Source organism: Lithobates pipiens, unplaced genomic scaffold (genome assembly GCF_037356315.1).
Source record: "Lithobates pipiens isolate NorthernLeopardFrog02 unplaced genomic scaffold, aLitPip1_a1.2 Scaffold_28, whole genome shotgun sequence".
Taxonomy (NCBI): Eukaryota; Metazoa; Chordata; class Amphibia; order Anura; family Ranidae; genus Lithobates; species Lithobates pipiens.
Window position 1 is genome coordinate 134,141,117 of NW_027507789.1, and position 23,681 is coordinate 134,164,797.

The 23,681-nt window shown below is 45.1% G+C and overlaps 1 protein-coding gene across 1 annotated transcript in view; it reads left to right on the forward strand.

The window, feature by feature from the left end:
* The first annotated feature begins 737 nt into the window (after window positions 1-737).
* Window positions 738-23,681, forward strand: part of LOC143935604 (G protein-activated inward rectifier potassium channel 1-like) — a 169,235-nt gene continuing 146,291 nt past the window's right edge. Inside the window, exon 1 of the mRNA XM_077459590.1 lies at window positions 738-1,613. Coding sequence (XP_077315716.1) covers window positions 948-1,613 — 666 coding nt within the window. The 5' untranslated portion in view covers window positions 738-947. The remainder of the gene's footprint in view (window positions 1,614-23,681) is intronic.

Genomic DNA, 23,681 nt, shown 5'->3' on the forward strand with positions numbered 1-23,681 from the left:
GAACTTTTTCACAATATTTAAATCTTCTGAGATCGTGAATTTGGGGTTTTCACTCGCTTTAAGCCATAATCATCAAAATGAAAAGAAGCGCTTGAACTCTATCACTCTGTGTGTAACGCATACTATATAATATATATTATATGAGTTTCACTTTTTGAATTGAATTACTGAAATGAATGAACTTTTTGATGAGATTCTATTTTTTGAGATGCGCCTGTACAAGCTGTGTCTGCAGATTAGTCGGTCAGTGTTTGGCATGGATGGATGGATGGGGGGAATTTAGTGATTTCTCTTACTGTGTATGGCCAGATTGCTATGATCATAGTATATAGTGTACTATTCGTGCTCCTCCCTTGGTCTGTGATGTGTACAGGACATGTATTGGGTGATCATTGCTGTTGTGCATATTGATAAGTTGGGATCACAGATAACACTGTCTGCACTCCAATCTCTGACAATATATAACAAATATCATAGGACAATAAATGCATGCTGTGTGGTCCATCAGAAGTGGGATCCTGCCTATAGATCTGCAGTCAGACACCGCAGACAATGAGCAGCCGTGTATTGATAGAGGCGATGTACATCGGGAGACTCATTGATGACAATTCTATTGTAATGTGTTGCAGCTTTGTTTTTTGTGCAATCCATTTTTGTTGCAGTGCCTTCCTTTTGGCTGTGTCTTTGGCGCCACCTGGCGTGTGTGAGCGGGCATGACGGCTCCGGTGATTGGCGGTGACATAGAAGACGTAGAGGAGCGGAGTGTTCCTATTCCGTGCACACAGCACCCAGCGCTCTAAGTAGACGGTCCCCGTACAAGTCAGTGGCCGGCAGCTGAATGCCAGCACCTCGGAGACATGCACGGCCATCACCAAGAGCTGCAGGGCTGACACAAGGCTAAAGAAACTTTTCCCACACAGACAGCTGGACTTCCCACCGGTCAGAAGATGTCCGCTTTGAGGAGGAAATTTGGAGAGGAGTACCACGTTGTCACCACCACTGTGGGAGGTGGCTTCTTCCCTTCTGTTAAAAGGAAAAGGCAGAGGTTTGTAGACAAGAACGGTCGGTGCAATGTCCAGCATGGGAACCTAGGAGGAGAGAGCAGCAGATACTTGTCCGACCTCTTCACCACCTTGGTGGACCTGAAATGGAGATGGAACCTGCTGATCTTCATCCTCACCTATACTGTGGCGTGGTTGGTGATGGCCTCAATGTGGTGGATCATTGCCTACATCCGAGGGGATCTAAACAGGGCTCATGATGACAGCTACACCCCTTGTGTGGTCAATGTCTACAACTTCCCCTCTGCCTTCCTCTTCTTCATAGAGACAGAGGCCACCATCGGCTATGGCTTCAGGTACATCACTGAGAAGTGTCCTGAGGGCATCATCCTCTTCTTGTTCCAATCTCTGCTGGGCTCCATTGTGGATGCTTTCCTCATAGGTTGCATGTTCATCAAGATGTCCCAACCCAAGAAGAGAGCCGAGACCCTCATGTTCAGCCAGAATGCGGTCATCTCCCAGCGCGATGGCAAGTTGTGTCTGATGTTCAGAGTGGGCAACCTCAGGAACAGTCATATGGTGTCTGCCCAGATCAGGTGCAAGCTCATCAAGGTAAGGAGGAACACTCTACAGTCAGGGGGACCCTTTTATTATTCCCAGGCAGTGGTGTAGCATGGGTCAAGTAATTTGCACCCCTAACCACTTGACTGTAAGAGTGCCTTCCACTAGTACATTATTAAACCCCTTACTCCCTAAACTAGAGTCTCTGCAGTTGGCTAGGGCAGGCTGACCCCCCACATTATGCCAGTGTTCCCAGGGTACCGCTAATATCATTGTTTGTTTGTGTGAAACTAATGTGTTCTAGGAGGTGCAAGGATCACCTAGGGAGAATGGATCAATTTAAAGATGAACTCCAGGGAAAACAAAAATCTTGTAGTCAGGCTGTCCACAAAGCAGGGGTTAAAGCATTTGTGGAGGTTCAGATTTGTATTTATTTATTAATAAAACATTTTTTACCTACTCTGCAATGGTTTTGCAAAGAGCAGTCCCGATCCCCCTCTTCTTGGGTCCTCCGCCTGTGCTCCTGGCCCCTACCCCTTGCCAATTGCCCCCATAGCAAGCTGCTTGCTGTGGGGGCACTCGTGCATGCTTGTTCCTTAGCTGCCTCTATGTGTCTATGAGAAACATATAGCGCTGCTTGTTCCTTCCCCGCTCCCTCCTCACTGGCTGTAATTGACAATGGCTCCACCTGCTGTGTCTCAACCGATAAGGAGAGAGAGATCAAGTACAGCCAAGGCTCCTGTTCACATTCCTGGATCAAGAGGGGGCTCAGGTTAGCCTAAGGGTAGGGAAGTGGAGGAGGAGGCTGCACACTGAAGGTTTTTTACCTTTATGCATAAAATGCATGAAGGTAAAAATCTTCAGCCTTTTGAACCACTTTAAATAATTGGTTAGATGTAGGGACTGGAAAAATAACTTACGTAGCAGGCCCTCCAGGCTGTAAAAAAAAAAAAAGGAACCCACAGGCTCCTCTCCTCCATGCACCAGCAGTCACAGATCCTCTGACATCATTAAGTACACTGTAGGGACTGTAGCATTGCACTGGATGTGAGGACATCAAAAAACATTCACAAGCACTCCAGGCTGCAAGACCAACGCTGGGTTCTTTTCCTCTACACTCCAGCGGTCGCAGGTCCCCTGATGTCATCAAGTACAACGCAGTAATAGTAGCACTGCATTGGACGTGAGGACACAAAGAATTTACAAGTACTCAAGGCTTTCTCCATTATGCTCCAGCAGTTGCAAGTTCTCAGACATCATCATAGACAATGCAGGGACCATAGCCTTTCTATGCCTACAGGCTCTTCTCCCCTACACTCAGTTTCTGGTCCTCTGATATCATTGAATGTGAGGACGCTGAGAGACAGTTCACAAGCACTCCAGGCTGTAAGACCAGTGTCAAAAGGCTCATCCTCCATACTCTCCAGAGGTCCTAGGTCCTCTGATGTAACAAAAAATGGAATTTGCAGTGCCACACCACTGTTAAGAGGTCAAGACACAACTTTATTACAATAAAGGTCAAGACCCAAAGACAAATAAGAGATTCCTGTATAATGATTGTTACTTAAAGAGGAGTCCTGCTCCCCCCCCACCAAAAAATGTAAAGTCAGCCACTACAAATAATGTAGCGACTGACTTTTAATATTAGGACACTTACCCATCTAGGGATTCCGCAATGTGAGTACCCCAGACAATTTTTTCCATTCTAAGTGCAATAATTATTGTGCAATTGCAAGTAGTCAATCAAAAACGTACAGCGACGTAAGGGAAGGTGAGCTCATCTGGAACAGAACCCCATGGGGAACAGTCCTCCATGCCTCCGGTCTGAAGGCACATTCCATCATAATGGCCGCAGTGCATCAGGAAGAAGCCGGCAAGTCCTGTGTTGTTTTGGGTAAGCCTGATGGAATCAGCTTGAAGCACAGCACCAGTAGGCATGTGACGTCACCGTGGTGAGGGGAGAACCAAAATGCGTTTAAGAGCATGCACAAAGCTCATACGGAGCATGCGTACTCCTTTATCAAGTGATACAAAGAGGGGAAAGGGGCAGGTTTAAATGCTCTGCACAGGGAGAGTCAATTACCAATTACTAGAAAGCTGTTCACCTGGATACAATTAATGGGACATATGCAAAAAAAGCACTGAAACATGTTATTTAAGACATATGTTCCATTGATTGTATCCAGGTGAACAGCATTCTAGTAATTGGTAATTGACTTAAACCTGCCCTTTTCCCCTCTTTGTATCACTGTATATTGTACAATATATTGAATGCTATTATTCCTGACCTTTTCACATTCCTTGAGCCTAAAAAGTCCCAATTTCTTCTGAGGGGAGATTTCTTTCTCTTACTTTGATGTAAGTGTTTGATTGACTACTTGCAATTGTACAATAAATATTGCACTTAAGCCTTGTACACACGGTCGGAGAATCCGTCGGAATGTGTCCTATCGGACCGTGTTGTCGGATAATCCGACTGTGTGTGGTATGCATCGGACTGATTCCGTCGGAATATCCGTCGGACCCAATTTTCCAACTTGTTGGAAATATTTCTCGACCAACTGTTTCGATCGGACATACTCCGATCATGTGTAGAGAATTTTGATCGGACAAAGTGCCACGCATGCTCAGATCAAATTCCTACATCAAAGCTATTGGCTACTAGCCTGAATGTAGTCCCATCGTAACGAAATTACGTCATCAAGTTCTGAAAGATTGGATTTTTTGACAACTTAGTCCGACCGTATGTATGTAACAGTTTCGGACAAGATCCGACGGACAAAATCCGACGGATTTGGTTGTCGAAATCTCCGACTGTGTGTACAGGGACTTAGAGGCGCTTCTCTGTTTTATTTATTTATTTATTTTTCCTCCATGTTGCATCTCAAAGTTGGCTTCTCTCCAAAGAAAAGTTTTGCCCTGAGTGCATGCTTTCCACAAGATACACCATTAAGCCTCGTCATCCAGTTCACTATGGACTTTGTAATTCTCTCCTCCCCTGTCCTGGACTTTTCTAAATAATTTCCCGTTATTGCTTGCAATTTATATAATCAACTTATAGCTAGCATTTTTATTGTTTTGATTTTTTTCCATTCAGCTCTCGAGTGCTGCCGCCACCATTCGTTTGCAGCTTTACAGCGGGTTCCCTACTGCACATTTGTTAAGTGCGATTTGCTTTGTGAATGGCCCGGCAGCGGGGAAAGGAGGAGGGGGGCTGAACTTATGAGGGACCCCACCATGGCGAGGTCTCCCGGAAGTGGGGACGGGTATCTGCCCCTGGAAAGGTGCCAAATGTAGCAGCAGAGGGGGGGGTAAGGAAGCAAACAAGTGGAGCTTTCCCATTTAGGTGGCGCTCTGCTTTAATGCTACCTGCCATTAATTATTATACATGCAATACTATTAGCAATTGGGTACTTGGTTTTACTATGACCCTAAGGAAGGGATATTGCACTGATATGGCAATGTCCTTATGTTTTTTTATCCATGATGAAATGGGGCTTTTTTTAGAACCCCAAAACCTGTTGGCTACACTTTGGCTTGTCCATTTCACTTTTATTGGAATAAAGTCTTATCTGCAGGTCTTATCATTGGTGTGCCTTCGATTTCCATATTTGTTGCATTACACTACAAGTCAAACAGTGTACAGAGATTCTCTGGGGTATAGAAGCCGCCTGCCTGGGTACCACATTTTTTACACCAACATCAATACTTTAAAGTGGTTGTAAACCCTTTACGACCACTTTATACTACAGGCAAGACTATAATTAGGCTTATCTGTAGCTACACTGGATATCTCCTAAAACTGCACGGTTTAGGAGATATCCCTGTATTTGCATGTGCCGATGTCATTGGCACATGTGCACTTAAGCAAACTGAAGATATGTCACGTACGTGCCGTTGCTTCAGTTGTACTGTGCCGCCACCAGCAGCTCCTGTGGGCATGTGCGGGATTGACGACATTGTAGCTCTGGCCAATCACAGCGCCGGAGCCGCGCTACCCGGAAGTAACCCCCTCGGAGAGATGTCGGCCACCGTAGCGGTGAACGAGGAACGCTGCGGGGGCTTCGATTTCAGGTAAGTAATTCATAAGGAGCTAGTATGCTATGCATACTAGCTCCTTATGACTTTGTCTTGCATGTTTTTTTTATAATTTTTTGGAATTTTTTTACAGGGTTTACAACCACTTTAAGATAGCAATACAAATAAAATAACTTCACAGGTCCAGTGCTACTTTTCCACTTTCCTTGGCAGGTCCTCTGATGTCATTAAGTGGTGGGGCCCTAGCCTTTCATTGGACATGGGGAAGCCAATAAACGGTTCACAAGCACTTCAGGCTGTAAGGCCGCTGCCTGCAGGCGCTTCTCCCCTGCGAATCTTCTGACGTGATCAAGTATACAATTCAAGGCTCAAAGCACTGCATTGGACGTGGGGACACTGGGAGACAAGCCACAAGCACTCCAGGCTGTAGGTTACCCACAGGTTCTTCTTCCCTACTTTAAGGCAGTCATAAATCAAGTACAGTGTAGAACCCATAGCCGTGCATTGGACTCACAAGCACTGCAGGGATATGCAATTAGCGGACCTCCAGCTGTTGCAAAACTACAAGTCCCATCATGCCTTTGCCTCTTGGTGTCATAATTGTGGCTGTCAGAATTTTGCTATGCCTTATGGGACTTGTAGTTCTGCAACAGCTTGAGGTCCGCTAATTGCATACCCCTGCTCTAAGGCCAGCACCAAAAGCCTCTTCTCCCCTACACTGTTCTGATGCCATCAAGTACAATGCAGGGTTCAAAGTCTTTTATTGGATGTGCGGAAGCCAAGGGACAGTCCACGTGCCAGACCATAGGGAAGCTGGGATTCAGGTAAGTTAACCTGCTTTTCCTAGTCACCCGACATAAACGAGTATTTAACCCTTGCAGTGCAGGGGACAGCCCCACTGCTAAGGGGGATTTTTGTTTTTCGCAGAGTTAGACCCCATTCACACCTGAGTGTTTTGTAGCTTGAAGCCTGAAGCTACAAAACGCTAGGGGGGGAAAATCTATTATTCTCAATGGAGATGGTTCACATCTCCACTCCATGTCGCCTGAAGCTCAAACAAGTTCCGGACCCTTTTTTGAAATTGAGCAGATTTGGGCGTTTTCTTCTTTTAACATTGGTGACCTTTTGCCCTGCACAAAATTGCGGTAAAAACGCTGCAAAATCGCGGTAAATTCACGCGATCTTCTGCTTGAAAATGCTACACTCAGGTGTGAATGCAGCCTTAGGCTTTAAAGCGGGAGTCCGCCGGGACTCCGCGTTTATTTATTTTTTTAAAAGCCAGCAGCTACAAATACTGCAGCTGCTGACTTTTAAAATAGTGACACTTACCTGTCCAGCGCGCCCGCGATGTCGGCACCCGAAGCCGATCTCTAGGTCGCCTGTCGGGTCCTGCCGCCGCCATCTTGGGTATGGGAATCAGGAAATGGAGCCTTTCGGCTTCATTTCCCGGTTCCCTACTGCGCATGCGCGAATCGCGCTGCGCAATAAGGACGCTCCCCGCTGCCTCTGGGATCTGTGTGTTTCCCAGCAGGCAGCGGGGCACTTGCGGGAAGGGGCGGGCACTTGCGGAAAGGGGCGTAAGTTACGCCCCTTTCCGCAGAGAGCTATCCCGGAAGTGGGTGCAGTTACCTGGATTATCCAGGTAACTGCACCCCCCTCCCCCTGAAAGGTGCCGATTGTGGCACCGGAGGGGGGGGAGGGTTCCGATGAGCGGAAGGTCCACTTTAGGGTGGACCTCCGCTTTAAGATATCATTTTATTTTAGATTAGCATACCTGCATTTGTGTGTGTTTGTTTCTTGTTTTATTATTGCAAAATGTAAAAACAAACATACTTTACTAGAATGGAAACATTGTATTCAATTATCTACTAGATACACGGAAGACGCTGCAGACCAGGGGAGCTGCATGCGAAGAATCGGTCAGCTTTAACATTTCTAAGGAGATAAAATCCTTAGTGCAGGGGTCAGCAGCCTGTAGCTTGTGATCTACCATTAGATCGCGGCCAGGTGACTGGTAGGTCTCGGTCTGGTCTTACTGAGCCACCATTCTAGAGCATCAAACAGAGTGCAATGTAGAGGGACTACTGCACTCCACCTCTTATCCTGGGTAGCGGTCTCCAGAGTGGTGCCAGCAGCAGGAAAGAAGAGATCTTCTTATACTGGGTCTAATAGTATAAGGCTGCTTTCACACTGATGTGCTGCGGTTTACCCATATCGCAGGTGCAGTGTAGCTGCAGGTTTGCTGAGCTTAGCCACAGACGTCTTCTTCTGAATGCAGGCATTTTGATGCACTTTTAGAAATTGCACCACACCTGCAGCTTCTCGGTGGGTCTCGCTGCTCCGCTGCTGTCATTAGGCAAAGCCGCTGTGACGTCACTCCCACACTTGCACACGAGAGCCGCCACTCGTGGCATATCGCTGTTGACCACGGCGCGCTCAGTGCGCCTGCGCGCCGCTGTCTACGGCACATGCGCCGTAGACAGCGGTGCCTGTCTTTCGGCAAATATCTCCTAAACCGTGCAGGTGTAGGAGATATTTCTTGGACCTACAGGTAAGCCTTAATCTAGGCTTACCTGTAGGTCAAAGTGTGTTGTAAGGGTTTACAACCACTTTAACCCCTTGGACCCCGAGGAAGCATGCAGTTGTGGGGCACTTGTAGAGTGGTCCCATTTACTTAAATAGGTCGTGATTGGCAGGCGGTAGCACCCACCAAAAGCAACAGGCGGTTTAATTTCTGCTGCGGCATGTGTACACCTTTTAGCGGCTGCCTTGGCAGCTATAGGGGGTATGGAATAGGGGAGATAAAACCGCAATTAAAACGTACAACCCCACAACTTTGTGAACAAGCCCTAAGGCGGCTGCTGCCACATGCAGCTAAGGGCTCATTCACAAGTGCTGCAGGCACTGCTGATCCTCCGAAAAGCAATCCGAGTGTTTGACAGGTGGTGAGGAGGCGATACGTTGCCTCCTCACCACCTGATTAAAACCCATGATAGCCATGCAATGCACCTGATTGAGACACAGTAGTACGGCAATTAGAGGTTTAAATCAGGTGTGAGGAGGCGACACTTTCCCCGGTAATCTTTGACTTCTCCCATGTTGTTCAGGTAGATCTTCACCCCTTTAAGGTTGCCTACCCCTGCCTTAGTGCTTGCCTATACTAAACACAGAACCTATGTTCATGTGCTGAGATACACAGGATACTAATAAGTAATAGTTGTTTTCCAAGGAGTCCAAGGAGATGTGAGAATTAAAGTCATATGGTGATAATGAAGATCCTTGATCTCTTGGCGAAGATTTGTAAATTGAGTCTGATTAGTGTTGCATTGATGTGTCATGACGTGTTTTAGATGCACTGCGTTTTTCAAACGCTTCAGTTGAATTGACTTGAAGGGTGAATTGTAAAGAGCCAAAAATACAGCATGCAGCCTTTTATCCCCAGCATTCTGCAATATAACATGCTGGTGCAGACTTGAAAACGTGATTTTTTTTTAATTTGTCTTCCCAGGAAAATGCATATAAAATATCTGATAATGCATGTGGTGTGAATAAGCCATTTGGATAACATTATACCTCTGATGTCCTGTACCAGGAAGGGATCTGACCACTCAAAGCCATGGCACCCGTCTTTCAAACTCTGGCATAGGACATAGGCTGAACATTTCCGATGCTGCAAATTTCTACAACATATATAACTCTGATGTTACATACATAGTTACATAGTTACATAGTTAGTAAGGTTGAATAAAGACATCAGTCCATCCAGTTCAACCTGAGTGAGTGTCTACAATTGTCCCTATCCCTTTACATTGCACACTCACATTGGTCCCTACCCTCAAGGAGCCACAATCCAAGATCCCCATTTGTATACTAGGGCCAATTTTAGACAGAAGCCAATTAACCTACCTGCATGTCTTTGGAGTGTGGGAGGAAACCGGAGTACCTGGAGGAAACCCACGCAGGCACAGGGAGAACATGCAAACTCCAGGCAGGTAGTGTCATGGTTGGGATTTGAACCAGTGACCTTTTTTACTGCTAGGCGAGAGTGCTAACCACTACACCACTGTGCCGGGACTAATGCCGCGTACACACAAGCGGATTGTATGGCGTACTTAGTCCGTCATATAATCCGACGGACAGTCCGTCGTACTTTCCACTGAACGGACTTTACCACAACACACGGATACACAAACAGTCCGTCGAAAGCTTGCGCGATGACGTGTACAGAACGTACGACGGGACTAGAAATAGGAAGTCCAAGACACAGCAAAGCACCCTTCCGCCGTGTAAATCCTTTCTGGGCATGCGCCATTCTTAGTCCGTTGAACTAGCATACTGATGACCGTATTGTCCGCTGAAACCAAAGTACGACAGACAGAATTTTCGAAAAAACCGAAATACTTAGTACTCCGGACTGCACGCTGAAAAAGTCCGCTGAAGCCCACACACGAGCGGATTGTCCGCTGAAATGTGTTTCGACGGACTAAGTACGCCATACAATCCGCCCGTGTGTACGCGGCATTATAGTAATTACAGATATTGAAATGAAGGTGCTCAACATCTGCTAGAAGCCATTAATAAGAACAAAGCGCAGTCCTCTGATACAATCTGATTTATAGCGTGATTTAGATGTGGTAGTAATTCTGTAAACAAATCATGTCAGGGTTGCTTTATGCCCTGTAAATGAGGGACATTCGTCGTTCCAGCTGAAACCTAGGAAGAATTGTGCTTAACTAAGGTACAAAAAATTCTTCATCCTGCAGAATGACATGCTTAAGCCTCGTACACACGATGAGAATATCGGGCAAATGATTGTTCATTTTTTTATGATGCTAGTCTCATGGAAAATGAAGAAGTTACAAAACGTACGAAAATTCACATATGTCAGAATACAACTTTGGAAGTGATATAATGTGTTGTATTGTATCGTAATGTATTCTTTCATTTCCGAGCATGCGTTGTCTTGCTCTTTCAATTTTTTGGGATGAATACTATACTATACGAAAATCAAACAATCTGGTATGGTATTATCCCTTTGGATAATTTCGGATGAACAGTCATGATTAGCTCTCAAAAGCTGTGTACTAACGATCAGATTATCACACGATTGCTTTGAAAGCGGTATTTTTCATCTGATTTTCTAATTGTGTGTACTAGATTTAAGGCTCACCATACAAGTTACAATCTGATCATACATTTTGTGTACAATGAACTTTAGATTTACCAAAATTTTGTAATATGAGCACCTACCTAATCTAACCAAGGATTTTGTTTCCAAACAGGCAGACCCTTGCACTTTTTGTTAGATCTAAAAGAGATTGTATAATTTAATTGTAATGTGTAGTGCAGTGGCATCACTATGGGGGTGCCGGGGGGGGGGGGGGGGGGGTGCGGCGCACACCCAAGTGACACCTGCAAGAGGGGTGATACCATCAAGTAAGAAGTGTGATGATGTCACCCCCATCTTTGACAGCACACATCTGTGGCCCTGATTCTCCTCTTCTGGGGTCCCTGAGCGGCACTCCTGGCTCCTCCTCTTCTTGAGTGTCCCGTTGCAGAGCCACTCTCTCTCGGGTGGCACTCGTGCAGGTGCCCTCCCATGTCCTGTTGCTGTCATTGACACAGACAGCAGGACTCGGCTCTGCCCAACTCCATCGTCATTGGATTTGATTGACAGCAGAAGGAGCCAATGGCTATGCTGCTATCAATCTATCCAGTCAGGACTCGAGACACCGGCTGGAGCTGGTGTGCTCATCTCTGTCGCTGGAAAGACAGGGTTCAGGTAAGTAAAAGGGGGGCTCTGGGGGGGCATCACATGAGGTTTTTCACCTTAATGCATATAATGTTCATATCAGTCTATTGTACTGTTATTAAAAAAAAAGAGCTGGGAGAGAAAGGGTCATGTATAGGAGCTGGTCAGGCTCTATTACTGTGCACATGGGCTGATGAAATCAGAGGGGTGACTCAGAAATTCCTCATCACCCAATCACTACATGAGGAAAACCTAACTGCTTACCTGCAGTAGGGAAACGTGAGGTTACCAACCAGGGTGTGTTATCTGGTAGTTTTAAATTAATCTCATGACTGGATGGACAAAATTACATATCTTTTGGGAGGTAAAACAGATAGCTAAAGCTGGCATGAATCCAAAGGAGGAGTCAAGAGCGCTGTCAGGGAACATCAGAAGGAGGAGGTTTAGGGCTGCTCTGGGCAAACCATAACACAGAACAGGTAAGTACGACATGTTTATATACGACATATAGTTAAGGAGAGGAAGTATTTTTCTTTCCAGGGCAAGTTTTATATACAGATATCAGGCACTGCTATGGGTGCACATTTTGCACCCTGCTATGCCAATCTGTTTATGGGGTTCTGGGAGAATTTTCATATCTGGCCCCAGAACCCCTTTGCTGGACATCTGGTATATTACGGGAGGTACATTGATGATGTCCTCATTATAATTCCAAACAATTCGGCATCCATTTTACTGATGTAGCGGATGCTGAATCTTTAGTTTTTCTAGACCTTGAACTGGGTAGTGATGCAGATGGCAACATCACATCCAAAACACACTTTAAGGAGATAGCTGGCAACTCTTATTTTCATCGGAATAGTTCCCATCATCTGACGTGGAAGGAAAATATATGCCAATTGCACAGAAACTGTACTAATACTAGGGATTATGATGATCAAGCCACCATACTCACTACAAAGTTTCTAGAAAAAGCGTATGACTTCCAGCACATTCAGAAGGCAGTCAACTGATACAGAGAGGACACTACTAATGGGGATGGGCCCATATCTGCTAAAGAACATAATGGTACCTTGTTCATTACAAGATATAATGACCAACATTGGGCCATCAACTTAACTTCTCTCTAATTCCTTTCCTCTCTTCTCCACAGCCATTTACCACTCTTCTTCTACTATCCATATTTCTATGCACTCTTTTGGCCCCAATTTTATTCCATATTTATTCCATATTGCCCACTCTACACCCCCTCTGTACACAACTTCTCCCTCAACCTACTACTGTCAATCATTTACTCTAATGGGATCTCTTATCCTTATCCTGACACCTGATGCTTGATTTCATTGTGCCATCAAACCCATCTGTGCCAGAACTATAATGCTGCGTACACGCGACCAGACTTTTCGAGGGACTAGGTCCAACGGTCTTTCCGACGGACTTTCTGAATGAACGGACTTGGCCACACACAATCACACCAAAGTCCGAAGGATTCGAAAGTGATGACGTACAACCGAACTAAAATAAGGAAGTTCATAGCCAGTAGCCAATAGCTGCCCTAGCGTCGGTTTTTGTCCATCGGACCAGCATACACACAAACGGATTTCTCGGTCCGGCGGAGTTCCGGTGGGAAAATTTAAAACGTGTTCTATTTCTATTTGGCAAGCAAAGGTCCGATGGAGCCCACAGATGATCGAATTGTCCGACGGACTCGTTCCGCCGGACCTTTGCTGTCAAAAAGTCCGGTCGTGTGTACGCGGCATAAGACCATCAGAGAATTGGTCTACTAGCCTCTGTTATCCCCAGACATAGATATGTAGGGACTAAGGCAATCAGTCATTTCTACACAATCTTGAAATTCAAACTCCTGCTCTATCCCTCCTCCATTCCAGGGGTCAGTTCAGGAACATGTACAGTAAGTATGACCAGAAATTTCAGCTGATGTGCAGATGATAAGGGAATAATAAGGGAATTGGTCTTCACTGGGGCACTGTCTGCAGAGTTCTTCCCTTGTCATCTGGGTTTCCAAGAAGTACTTTCCTGTCACAGCTCCAATCTATACTGACAGGTTAGCTGACTTGCATCTCAGCTTGCCCTGAAATGTGCATGTATTTGTTATATTGTACAGTAAAGCGGCTGAGTCATTACATTGTATAAACCATGCATATTATGCATGAGTTGGAAAAAAATAAAACCAGTAAGAGATGAAGCCGTTAATATTACGCTCACTTCATCAATTATGGAATTATTGGCTGCAAAAGGTACAATACATACAAAATATAATATAGTCTCTGTCACATTTGCTATAAAAAAGCATAATGCGTGTTGCATTAGTTGCCTAGACAGAGTGCAGTCTGGGATAAAGTGTAGCATTATATAAGACTTTACGTGCACAGAGTTGGAGACAAATCACATTCATCTTGTATATATTTAAATAATACATCACAAGTAGGATTTCTGAGCACTTTTATTCCTGCGCCGGAGAGCGAAGAGGAGAGCTGTTCAAATCGCTCCTGATCAGATCAGCTGCAGTAGAAAATGTGTATATCTGTCAGTCTTTTCTTGTGTGCACTCAGCTATTCAGTTCCTTTTCCCACTACTGCAGAGACATCTTGTTGTCAGACTCAGGAACTTGGAGTAACCCCGTGCCGGTGAAAGTGATGAGATTTTCCCTGTATACAGTTATAATATATAAGATTATATAGGGCAGCAATGTGTCTATTGGCCTCACCCACACTGGATGTTTAAAAGCAGCAGTAGCGTTAGCTGTAGAAACCTGTAGCTGTAGAGTGAGTTTTTCAGCATTTTTCAGCTTTTTTATTTTAGCAAAGCTATACTCCCACGAAAGCTTATGGCTCTAAAACGCTGCATGGTCAAGTTTTTCAGCGTTTTTAAGCCTTTATCATAGTAAGAGCCTTCTTACAGCTGAAAAACTCCTTTTTTTTCAGACAGAAAACGCCCCTGCCAAAAAAATGTGTGTGCAATAGACACATAGGGGTTGATTTACTAAAACTGGGGAGTGTAAAATATGGGGCAGCTCTGCAAAGAAACAAATCAGCTTCCAGTTTTTTTTGTTAAAGCTTAATTAACAAACTGAAGTTTGAAGCTGATTTACTACCACGCACAGGGGCAACAGATTATGCACTCGCCAGTTTTAGTAAATCAACCCCATAGGGCAGTGATGGCGAACCTTGGCACGCCAGATGTTTTGGAACTACATTTCCCATGATGCTTATGCACTCTGCAGTGTAGTTGAGAATCATGTGAAATGTAGTTCCAAAACATCTGGAGTGCCAAGGTTTGCCATCACTGCTATAGGGTAACATGCTGGGAAGTTTATTGGCTATAGAAAAATGCCTGAAGCTAAAAACAGCAGCTGTAAAAACATCCAGTGTGCATGAGAGAAGTGAATTCTTGCACCCTGGGACATCGGGTTTGTATATTTGTATATTGTTCAATGATAGTGGTATACTGTTAAGCATATAAATCATGGTAATAATCACTTGATTTTATATATACAGTAATGCCTGCCTGATTGATTAAAGCAGATTTGTCGTTTTAGTTTACCAGGTTTTTATTTTGGGCAGTCTAAATGCATCTAAAATGTATGTAAACCCTAACTATTTTCTCATATTTGCTACGATTTAGTCTGCTAAATATACCATTGAAAGCATTTTGTTCAAAAAGTGATCATATCATATCAGAAATTCAGAGCTGCCCTGTGTCTTGAAAACGACAATAGGCGGGGTACATCACATAGATCACAGTCCCTGAACCTTGCAGCATCCTTTATTCGTTTTTTTTAACTCAGATACTTTTTTATTGAGTTTTTTTTTTTTTTTTTGCAATTTATAACATAACTAATACATACAAAACAGGACCACTAGACATATAGAAAAAAAAACTCAAGTAGACTATGCAACTTCCAGATTATACAATCATGGTTACTTAAGACCTTTTAACATAGTGACAATGGGTTAATGATTACATTCTTCATATATAAAATTGACAACAATATAAGGCAAGCCTTTATGCTAAGTTTAACAATTACACTTCAACGGCTTATGTACCGTTATCCCATACCAGGGCTCTATCCCTCTGCTAACTTTCAACAAACTCATCAGTAGGCTCAACATATTTGCACAGACAAATTGGAGTCCAGACAACGAGACCACGTTTACCAGAACTTGTTGGTGCGTTTCCTGTGTTTATATGTCAATCCCTCCCTTCTTAAATTAGAATTGTTTGCATCAGACCATTGAGAAATTGGTGGGGAGTAGGGCTGCAACTAACGATTATTTTCATAATTGATTAGTTGGCCGATTATTGTTTCGATTAATCGGTTAATAACCTTAAAAAACAAACAAAAAAAAGTAATTTTGCTGCAATTTGCGTTTTTACATATTTTTTTGGCCAATTTGTTGTTGGGCAGATTAAAAAACACAAATTGTGTTATAACATGCTTTTCTGCAGCTTCTCCATTGAAGTCTATTGAACCAAAAAAACAAAATAGCACCATCTTGCGTTAAAAAAAAAGTCCTTGTCTTTTCCAAATACGCAGCAGCTGAAAAAAATCATGGATGTGAACATGTCCCATAGGAAACCATGTAAATGAACTGTGTTTCTGCAAAAAGCACCAAAAAACACAGAGGTGTGACCCAGGCCTAACATAATAGGGTTAAAAAAAAACAAAAATTTGTACAAAAAGAGCAAACAATCGCAACTGTAAAGCTGTGTACACACGATTGGAATTCCGGCCAGAAAAAGACTGATGAGAGCTTTTCATTGGAAGATGCGACCGTGTGTACGCTCCAGCAGAATTTAGCTGTCCGAATTTCCGCCAGCCAAAAATTGATAGCATGTTCTCAATTTCCCAGAAGGAAAAACTTTATATCAGTAATTCCGATCGTGTGTAATGCAATTCCGACACGCCAAAAATCACGCATGCTCAGATTCAACTACGAGACAGAATCTATTGGCTACTGGCTATTGAACTTCCTTTTTCTAGTCCCATCGTACGTGTTGTACGTCACCGCGTTATAAACGATCGGAATTGGATGTGACCGTGTTTAGGCAAGACAGCTTGAGCCGAATTCCGTCGGAATTCCATCGGGAAAACCATCAGAGCTTTTTCCGACGAGAATTCTGATCGTGTGTACGCGGCATAAGGGGGTTCATTTTTTACTATGGGATGGTGAAAGTAATATTTACAGTAGCGATTTGCTCTTTTTGTACTATAAAGGGCTAATTATTATTTATTTTTTAACCCCATTATGTTAGTGGCCGATTACTCGAGTATGAAAATAGTAATCGATTATTTTCATAATCGATTAGTTGTCGATTAATCGATTAGTTGTTTCGGCCCTAGTGGGGAGGTTTATATCGATTTTTGCAATATGAGTTTACGGGCTATATACAGTACAGTATAGACCACAGCCACAACACAACATAGAGTGTTTACGGTATCAAATATATACTCCCAATATCTATGCAGTTTCAGTAGTACATCTTGGACAGTTTGGTGTAGCTGCTTTACCCCAAGTAAGTCATTTTTGAGGAGTATAGTGAGACCTGTGACTAATAAATAACAGGGTCAGACATTGTAAGGAGGATAAAGAGACTGGTCAAATTCTCCAAAGCTTGCTCCAATTCCTAATCCCTAATGGTCTCAGATCCCTTTGCCACCGCCCAAGACTACCACCCTGTGTGCTTGTACAAGTTGTTGTTTGTAGGGAGAAATATATGTCACCAATGAGTCCCTGTTTGGAGCTCCTTGTAGATACTGCCATAGTTAAACTTGAGGAAGGATTATATTTTAATGGGAAAGTTGCTGCCTGACTCCTGAGAGTATGCCGCAACTGCAAGTACTGAAAATTATTTGTTAGATAGATGGAATTTCTATTAAATGGTTATAAAGCATCATTATCAAGAAGCTGACGAAGAAGCATAATGCCAGATCCTTTTACATGAGTCAAAGTTTTCAAGCTTCGCTACTTCTGGTAATCGTAGATTATTCCATATGGGCATATATTGGGTATATCGTTCATGAGAAGTAAGTTGTTGGATAGTAGTCTAAACTTTATGAATTAAGTGAAATGTAGGCAAGCAACCTTTACTAGTTTACCAGCAAATGGGTTGTGTGTGTGGTGTGAGCCCCCTAATTTTGCTATTGTGGCTCCATGTAGTGAGTTGTGCCCCTACAGGAGCTGGCATCCAATTTGGGAGGAGAACTGATGGAAGGACAAATGGGAGGCATTTGAGTGGCACTGTTTTTTTCACATGTAACCAATGTCTTGGTCACACTTCCTCTGTTATCTCAAGGAGCCTTATTAGCCCTGCTAGTTAGTACAATGGGACTACAGAATTATGAGCCTCTATGTTGTGGTGATAGGAAAGTTAAAGACTTTGGGGGTTATTTACAAAAGGCAAATCCACTTTGCACTGCAAGTGTACTTGGAAGTGCTGTTGCTCTAAATCTAAGGGGTAGATCTGAAATGAGTGGAAGCTCTGCTGATTTTATCATCCAATCAACTGCAAACTAAAATGCTGTTTTTTATTTTCCTTGCATGTCCCCCTCGGATCTACAGCGACTTTACTTCCAAGTGCACTTTCAGATGCACTTGCAGTGCAAAGTGGATTTTCCTTTAGTAAATAACCCCCTTTGAGTAGTTTAGCAGAAAACACCTAGGCAGGGTTGACACCACTCAGTCAATAGTGAAAGTCTCTCCTACTCAGGGTTTCTCAACTTGGAGTGCCTACAGAGGTTGCTAGGGGCTCCTTGAGCAATGATCAGTTTCAGACTCCCACTGATATTAATTAGCGGTATAATTGTTTTAAAGGAGGGAAGTCTTCCCACTGGTCAACAATGTAAGAGTGTCCTTCTCCCATTGACCATTAATAAAAGAGGTAATTTTCCCATTGGCCACCAATGTATGGGACCACTACACTGACAGCCAAAACAAGAAGAAGCTTTTCTACTGACCACCTGTGTAAGGGCCACCATAGTTTTCACTGATGATGTTTCTTTTCCAGTTATTATTATTTGTTCTATTTCATGATTGTTTCTGAAACAATTTATTATTATAAAGTAGGGGATTGTTATTAAAGCAAACAAAAAAAAAACTGGTCTCGCTGCCAAATATGCTAGGTACACTCTATTATTTGTTCTTTTATGTTTTATTATATTTACAACTTGCTCACTATGCAAATGTACAATGGGTTTGAGATGAAAGTTAAAGAGGAAGTAAACCCTGATGAGTTTACTTCTTCTTTGATTCCCTGCATCGCATAGTAGTCCATTATGTGTCACTTACCTGATACAAGAGCCAGCGAAGTCACCACTGTCCCCTGTAGTCCGGAGCCTCCATCTTCTTGGTGGGTCTCGCTGCTCCGGCGCTGTCATTCGTCTGAGCCGCGATGACGTCACTCCCACCATGCGCACGGGAGCCGCCACTCGTGGCATTTTGCCATTAACGGCGGCACACTCAGTGCGCCTGCGCGCCGCTGTCTACGGCGCAGCGGTGCCTGTCTTTCGGCAAAGATCTCCTAAACCGTGTAGGTTTAGGAGATATTTCTTGGACCTACAGGTAAGCCTTAATCTAGGCTTACCTGTAGGTCAAAGTGGTTTGTAAGGGTTTACAACCACTTTAATGGCCCCTTATGTGCTCTTATTGGATAGAAATGATAGCAGTGAGGGAGAGCAAGGTACAGATTCAAGTAAATAGCTTAAAGGGGTTGTAAAGGTAAACATTTTTTTCACCTTAATGCATTCTATGCATTAAGGTGAAAAAACATCCGACAATGTCAGCCCCCCAGGGCCGATCCTAGGGTCACAGATGCCTTGGTGCAGAAATATTTCTGGAGTCCCCACATGGGCGTGGTCATCTTACTAACTCCTCCCCTTTACAAATGTTTCTATGACAACGACTCAAACACAGAGATGTTCCCGTAAGAAGTCTTTGTTACCCTGGGATCCTCCCATGATCTTTTACCAATAAAGAAAATACAGGAAAAGCGTACACTAATGAGACCTGGAGGGGAGTCTCTCTGATGCACACAGAAGGGGCTTCTGTTAGAAAGAGCCCCCAGCCATAGTACAGGAGATGGTCGGAGACTTTAGACATGATACAAGAGACGGTCAGAGCCTGCAATCATAGTACAGAAGATGGTCAGAGACTGCAGACATGTTACAAGAGATGGTCAGACACTGCAGACATAGTACAGGAGATGATCAGAGACTGTTCCTATGGATGTTAGTAGATAATCGCCGATCGGCCCTCTCACCTGACCCAGTGATACAGCAACAACAGTTCCTCTGATCAGGAGTCTGCTTACTCTGAATTGCCTGTGGCGGCTCCGCTAGGTAGAGCCCATATCTATATTCTGGCAATGACTCCATTCCTTTCTCCACCAGGGGATGGCGCCAGGCTGTGTGGCTTTCTCTCTCTGATTGTGTTCTCTCAGCACTGTCGTCTCCTTCTGGAGTCCTGGGTGTACTTCCCTGAAAGCTTTCCCAGGCTCCTGGCTCTCTCTCTCTCCCATTTAGCTGCGCATGCTGTGTGGGCTGCAGTTTCCGTGTTACAGTGGGGCTGCCAGTCCTAGGGACCACATGTCCCACAATCCTCTTCTTTGCTCCTTTGTTTTTTCTTCCCTGGCTGTTATGAAGGCGGGGGGGAAATACATTGTGCGCCAGTCATTAGTACAGCAGCGCGCATGAGGAGGAGAGGAAGAGGGGAAATAAGAGCCCGCAGCTGGAGTGGCGTCACTAGGGTTGGTGTCACCCATTGCAGTAAAACATGGTATCACCCCCCCTCCACCAACTATAGTCATCCCTCTGTACAGACCCCACTGCATTAATTATAGACCCCCCTCCGTCAGTGCAGACCCCCCACTAAGTATAAACACCTCCCTCAGTACAGACCCCCCCCATCAGTATATACCCACAGGACAAAACACCCCCCCCCATTTATCAGTATAGACCCCCCTCAGGACCAACCACCCCCTCCATTAGTACAGACCCCTATTTGGGATCATATGGCGCAAAGAATCAGTCACTGTATAGTCTCTATTTGAGTATGAGTATTTTAAAATGTCAATAACCATAACATTTGTAATAATATAGGGAAAGCACCGTCGGCAGCAACAGTCTTGAGAGGAGAAGCAGGGCTCTCTAAAGAATTCGAAAACACAAAGAACAGGGAGAAGGTGCGCCAGACTAAGTGCAGTATAAAAGATAAAGTATTTATTAAAATAAAAAACATATGGCCAAATGGCTACTCACAAAGGTCAGAGTGATTTAGGCATGTAAATGAAATAGGGATGTATCCATGTCTCAATCTGGTCCATGGGGTTTGCAGAGCTGATGGAGTATAAAAGGTGCAGCTCCAAATCAGCTTTTGGAACACAGAGGCAAGCCTATTGTCGTCCCCCATGTCTGCTTTTATACTCCATCAGCTCTGCAAACCCCGTGGACCAGATTGAGACATGGATACATCCCTATTTCATTTACATGCCTAAATCACTCTGACCTTTGTAAGTAGCCATTTGGCCGTATGTTTTTTATTTTAATAAATACTTTATCTTTTATACTTCACCTAGTCTGGCGCACCTTCTCCCTGTTCTTTGTGTTTTTGAATTAGTACAGACCCCCCTCAGGACAAACCCACCCCCCTCCATTAGTACAGAACAACCCCCCTCCATTAGTACAGAACAACCCCCCTCCATTAGTACAAACCCCCCAGAACAAACCACCCACCTCCATTAGTACAGACCCCCAGAACAAACCACCACCCTACATTAGAACAGACTCCCCCAGAGCAAACCACCCCCTCCATTAGTACAGACCCCCCAGGACAAACCACCCCCCACATTAGTATAGACCCCCAGGACAAATCACCACACCCCTCCATTAGTACAGACCCCCCCAGGACAAATCACCCCCCTCCTTTAGTATAGACCCCCACAGGACAAACCACCCCCCACATTAGTATAGACCCCCAGGACAAACCACCACACCCCTCTATTAGTACAGACCCCCCCCAAGACAAACCATCCCCCCTCCATTACTACAGACCCCCAGGACAAACCACCCCCTCCATTAGTACAGACCCCTCCCAGGACAAATCACCCCCTCCATTAGTATAGACCCCCCAGGACAAACCACCCCCTACATTAGTACAGACCCCCCCAGGACAAACCACCCCCCCTCCATTAATACAGACCTCTCTAGGACAAACCACCACCCCTCCATTAGTACAGACCCCTCCAGGACAAACCACCCCCCCTCCATTAGTACAGACCCCCCCAGGACAAACCACCCCCCTCCATTAATACAGACCTCTCTAGGACAAACCACCCCCCCCCCTCCATTAGTACAGACCCCCAGGACAAACCACCCCCTTCCATTAGTACAGACCCCCCCAGGACAAACCACCCCCCTCCATAAGTACAGACCCCCCAGGACAAAGCACCCCCTCCAATAGTATAGACCCCACAGGACAAACCACCCCCCTCCATTAGTACAGACCCCCAAGGACAAACCACCTCCCTCCATTAGTACAGACCCCCAGGACAAACCACCCCCCTCCATTAGTACAAACCACCTCCTCAATTAGTTTAGACCCCCAGGACAAACCACCCCCCCACATTAGTATAGCCCCCAGGACAAACCCCCCCTACATTAGTATAGACCCCAGGACAAACCCCCCCCCCCACATTAGTATAGCCTCCCAGGACAAACCCCCCTACATTAGTATAGACCTCCAGAACAAACCCCCCCTACATTAGTATAGACCCCCAGAACAAACCATCCCCCCACATTAGTATAGCCCCCCAGGACAAACTACCCCCCCACATTAGTATAGACCCCCCAGGACAAACCACCCCCACTACATTAGTATAGCCCCCTCCAGGACAAACCACCCCCCACATTAGTATAGACCCTACAGGACAAACCTCCCCCCCACATTAGTATAGACCCCCAGGACTACCCCCCCACGTTAGTATAACCCCCCACATTAGTATAGACCCCCCCAGGACAAACCCCCCTACATTAGTATAGACCCCCCAAGACAAACCACCCCCCACATTTGTATAGCCCCCAGGACAAACCCCCCCCTACATTATTATAGACCCCCCAGGACAAACTCCCCCTACATTAGTATAGACCCCCCAGGGATCACAGTCGATCACGTGGATAAACAGCCGGCCAATGGGAACACGTCACCACCAACGTGCACGCGCAGTGCGATTACACGCATGCGCCGTGCACAGTGGGGGTGTAACTATCTGTGATCGGCCGTGACTTCATAACGCCTGATCACGTGGTAAACAGCCATACCCAATGGCTGTTCACCCCCCTTGGTGGCGAGCAGTGTCTCTGTGGCATGATCACACGCATTCCCTGTTTAAATGGGAGGACTTCATATGACGCCCTTCCGCCACAAGAGTCGTGCCGCCTGGCCATCATTTGACTGCCGGCGGTCGGCAACCAGTTAAAGTTATTGTAAACAGTCACCTTGTAAAACAACCCATTCAGTTTAAAGTAGAAATGAAAGGCAAACCATTTTTATATAGATATAAAAAATTACAAATACCTGTTTTCCCTTTTTTTATAAACAATCACATTTCCTCTCCTTCTCAGCTGCATAAGAGCTGGAGGGAGGAGAAACAGCAGCACACTGAGCCTCCCAGTGATTGGCTGTGCAGGGGGGCATGTTAGAACAAGTCTGATTATTGGAGGAGAGCAGCCTGAGTTCCCAGTACAGCTAGAGAACTGACCACAATGTGTTATCTTGCTTAGTGTGTGTCAGAAACTATGAATCAGACCGAGACAGAAGTACAATTAAATCACACTTGTTTATTAAATAAAAATAAAAAGGTAAATAGAAAAAGCGTAGTCAAAGCATAGCCAGAGTCCAGTAACCGGATAGAGTAGTCAGCCAGGCCAGAGTTCAAGCCAGTCATTAAACAGAACCGCAGGGAAGAGGCCGGACGTGTTCGAGAGAAGCTCCGCTGGTGCCTCTCGCCATCCACATCCATCCTCCCTCGGGACGCACTTTTAAACCCGCTACAGCACCCATCTGTACCGCGGGATACTTTGGCTCTGGGTTTGGGCCGTTTTTGGCCGGTCTCGACGCCGCAATCCGGCTCGCGGCTGCGAGCAGCACACTAGGCCGGGCGCCGCCATCTTGCGGCCTACTCCGCTCTCCAGGCCTTCCGACCAGCGGATATACGGCTACTCCCGCAAGCATCCACCACCGCAAGCCATACAGGACATCCCCCGCCTGTGACAAGGAGCCAGCGACCGATTCCCGGAAGCCTGAGAGGACACC